The sequence below is a fragment of the Monocercomonoides exilis genome (genome assembly GCF_001643675.1).
Source record: "Monocercomonoides exilis strain PA203 chromosome Unknown scaffold9-1957334, whole genome shotgun sequence".
Classification (NCBI taxonomy): domain Eukaryota; phylum Preaxostyla; order Oxymonadida; family Polymastigidae; genus Monocercomonoides; species Monocercomonoides exilis.
In genome coordinates this window covers 1543001-1546470 of record NW_027150554.1, presented here as the reverse complement: position 1 = coordinate 1546470, position 3470 = coordinate 1543001, and the positions used below count along the sequence as shown (strand labels likewise).

At 46.2% G+C, this 3470-nt stretch overlaps 1 protein-coding gene across 1 annotated transcript; it reads left to right on the top strand.

Moving 5' to 3' along the window:
• Positions 1-732: 732 nt before the first annotated feature.
• On the top strand, positions 733-1434 carry MONOS_17217 (uncharacterized protein; the record flags this gene model as incomplete). Its single annotated transcript, XM_067870115.1, has 1 exon — positions 733-1434. The coding sequence occupies one exon, from the start codon at positions 733-735 to the stop codon at positions 1432-1434; it is 702 nt and encodes a 233-aa protein (XP_067732619.1).
• Positions 1435-3470: the final 2036 nt, after the last annotated feature.

Below are 3470 nucleotides of genomic sequence, written 5' to 3'. Positions count from 1 at the left end.
TAGAAAAAAATAATAATTGTTTATTATCTTCTTTTCCCTCATCTTCTTCTTCCTTTCCCTCTTCCTTTCCCTCTTCCTTTCCCTCTTCCTTTCCCTCTTTCTCTTTCTCTTCCTCTTTCTCTTCCTCTTCCTCTACCTTCTCTTCTTTTCCCTCTTCTTCTTCAGATGCAGAAGATGACACTTATCTTTTTGTGATTGTTGATGAAGATGGAAAATCTGTCGAAAAATCTTTCCAAAAATTGCTTTCTTCTTCTTCTGCTTCAAATTCTTCCTCTTCTTCCTCTTCTTCCTCCTCCTCCTTCTTTTTCTTCTTCTTCTCCTTCATAAACAGTATCCTCATTTTCATCTGTCTCAGCCACTGCCCTCGTCTTCCCTGCACCTGCCATCACTCAAACAACCACTTCAATAGCACGCACACACTCATCAACAGCTCTCCTCTCTGAGATAAGCACCTCAAACGCTCCATTATCTACCACTTTTGCATTAGCCACGCTTCGCTCGTTCTTTGATGACACATCGTCTTCTGTGACTGCATCACTATTGGCTCCTACGATTGTGCTTGGGGGATCTTCAACTACATCCATTGCATCTTCTTCGTCGTCGTCCTCGTCTTCTTCCCTTCCACCTTTATCTTCCTCTGCTTCTTCTTCCTTGGCCTCTCTGACTTCTCCAACATCTCTCGCTTCCTCCTCTTTCTCTGCTCTTCTTTCCTTCTCTCAGACCATCCAGCAGATGTCAACATCCACCTCGCCTGGCCCCGCACTCACCCGACAACCTCAGCCTTCATCTCAGTCTCAGTCTCAGTCTCAGTCTCAGTCTCAATCTCAATCTCAATCATTGTCTTCCTCTTTGAACACGAACTCTTTCCACACCCGCACATCCTCAGCCACATCGCAGTTGTCTCTCACACAGGCAAGCTCTCCCTTGCATCCTTCTCATTTGGTTCATCTAGGAAGCTTCCAACGATCTGCTGCTGTTGCAGCCCCAACTGCCTCATCAAACTTGCCAGCTCCAGTCACTTCGTCTGCTATCATCTCCACCACTTCATCCTCTTCTCTTTCATCTGCTCTTATTGCGCCTCTTTATTCTTCAGCAACTGATGCGCCGCCGCTTTTCTTTGGCATGTACTCTCCATCTTTACACACCTCGTCGCAGAAGCGCTTCTTCTATTCGCCTCCTCGTCTGTTCAAATCCCCCACTCCTCTTGATGATGTGCATCCACCAATTCCTTCGTCACACTCTTCCCATTCGTCGCATCAGGAGATGAGGAGGTCGATGGAGCTGTGCAAATGCCGTAAAGCCAATGAAACAAGAAACATCAACGGGCGACTCGTCAGAACACATGCATTCGATATACTGTTCAAAGCAGGTGCTTCCAGAGATGTATGCGCTGAGGCTGATGAAGAGACAGAAGAAGAGGAATGTGACAGATGAGATATTTGAGACGATGAGGAGGATGAGAAGAAGGAACAGACACTCAAAAAAATAGAAATTGACGACGACAACGAAGAAGAAGAAGAAATAGAATTATAATGCAAATCCTCTGCTGCCATCTTCAATGCCATGGAAGCATCCATAGGAACAACCGCTGAGAAAGCTTGGTCTGTTAGAAATGGCGTACGAAGCATCATATCCGCGTAAACCCATCGTCTGTGCAGCATTTAACTGTCTTCTCAAATAAACACTTCTTCTGTACCAAGCCTCTTGTCTGACTTTTTGAATGAATCCGCCTCCGATCCTTCTGCACCTCTGCTTCCATTCACTCACCAAACCATATAAGCTGCGTGTCCGCATCAGTCGCCCCATCAAACACACCCTCAAACGCATGCACTGATAGTGTCGCTGAACAATTGCTCAGAATCTCCTTCGCATTTCCTGCTTCTTCTCCTTCTCTGCTCTGTCATGCATCTTCAATTTCCTTCTCAGTTGTAAACTTCACCTTCGCAGAATCATCTATGCTCCATCACAACAGACGCTGTCACTCCTCAGCACAGTCTCCGCTACTTCATCACAATGTGCTCATTCGCAAGGCGGATCAGCTCAACTTGGTTAATAAAGATATCAATCACAAACTCGTACTCCTCTGCTTTGTACTCGAGTCACTCAACAAGTACGATAAACATAACTACCAAGTCTTCCACAATAACCTGCTTCATCACTGCTTCACTCTCTATCCCATGCTGCACGAGGATCTCGCACGACTCCAAAGTTAGATTCCTCTTCGGCTTTGTTCCTCAGCTGCATCTCCACCATTTCACCTGCGTCTTAGCACAACTTCATGACAGCGGAATGTTCAGCTCGCCCAGCACATCAAAAGTCTGCCCGTGTGCAATTCGCACACGCATCATTCGTTGATTGCCTTTTTGGTTCAAGACACTGTTCATCAGCCATCGACCAGATAGAACAACCTCTTCACTCCTTCTTCCTGGTGCACTCAATTTTTCCTCCCTCTTCCTCCTCTTCCTCCTCTTCCTCCTCTTCCTCCTCTTCCTCCTCTTCCTCCTCTTCTTTTTATCACTCCGCATAAATCAAACAACTTTTTCCCATTGCTTCTTCATCACATTTGTCTTTTTTCTCAATTATTGACAAATTGTTCGCTCATTTTTTAACATCAGCTTCACAGAAATAATCATTTCTATAAAACTTTTCGTTGTAGAAATGATCGAACATTCCTCTGAGTCTCCCATTGAATCGTTCTCCTTCCTCCACTTGTTTTCGCTCCTCCAGCACAGCCAGCACAATCGTTGCTGGAGACAGATCCACCTCCTCCATCCTCAGCCCCTCCACCTACAACCTTCTTCTCCACAATTTTCCCCACTTCATACACTGCAACACATCGCCCTTTCACTTCGTCGTCCAGCTTCACCACCGCAAGCCTCGACTGAGACGATCGCAGCACCAGCCGCGCTATCGCAGACGGCAGCAGCGACGGGTCAAACAGATCGAAGATCTATGGGAATATATTCGCATCCGCTGAAAAAAAGAACCTCTTGCTCTCAGACATCTTTCCCACAGAAGCTGCAAGAGTTGGAAGCTGCGCCTCCTGCGGAACGGAAAGCTTCTCCAAAAGTGCCACATAGCAGGCACACACACAACATATCCCCATGCAGCACCACCTGCAGCAAAACAGCATATACTCGCAGCATCCGCAGCGACAGCGGCATGTTCTGCGCAAACACCACAGTCGTATCTGAAACCACAATCCGCAGCCGCCTCTGGATGTCGTCCATCGATGCTTCCAACGTGAATAATGCCTCCACCACAGATGCACATGAAGAATCAATTGCAAGCGCTGATGATGTATATGAAGATGAAGAGCATACTGGCTGCTTGTCCCATCCAGCCTTCTTCTCTTCTCTTCTCCGCTTCCAGAACTGTGAAATAGACGAAGAAAACAACACGTGCTGATATGAAAACAAGTTGTTTGATACAAACTTTTTGAATCTTTATAAGAGAAGAGATTGTATTTT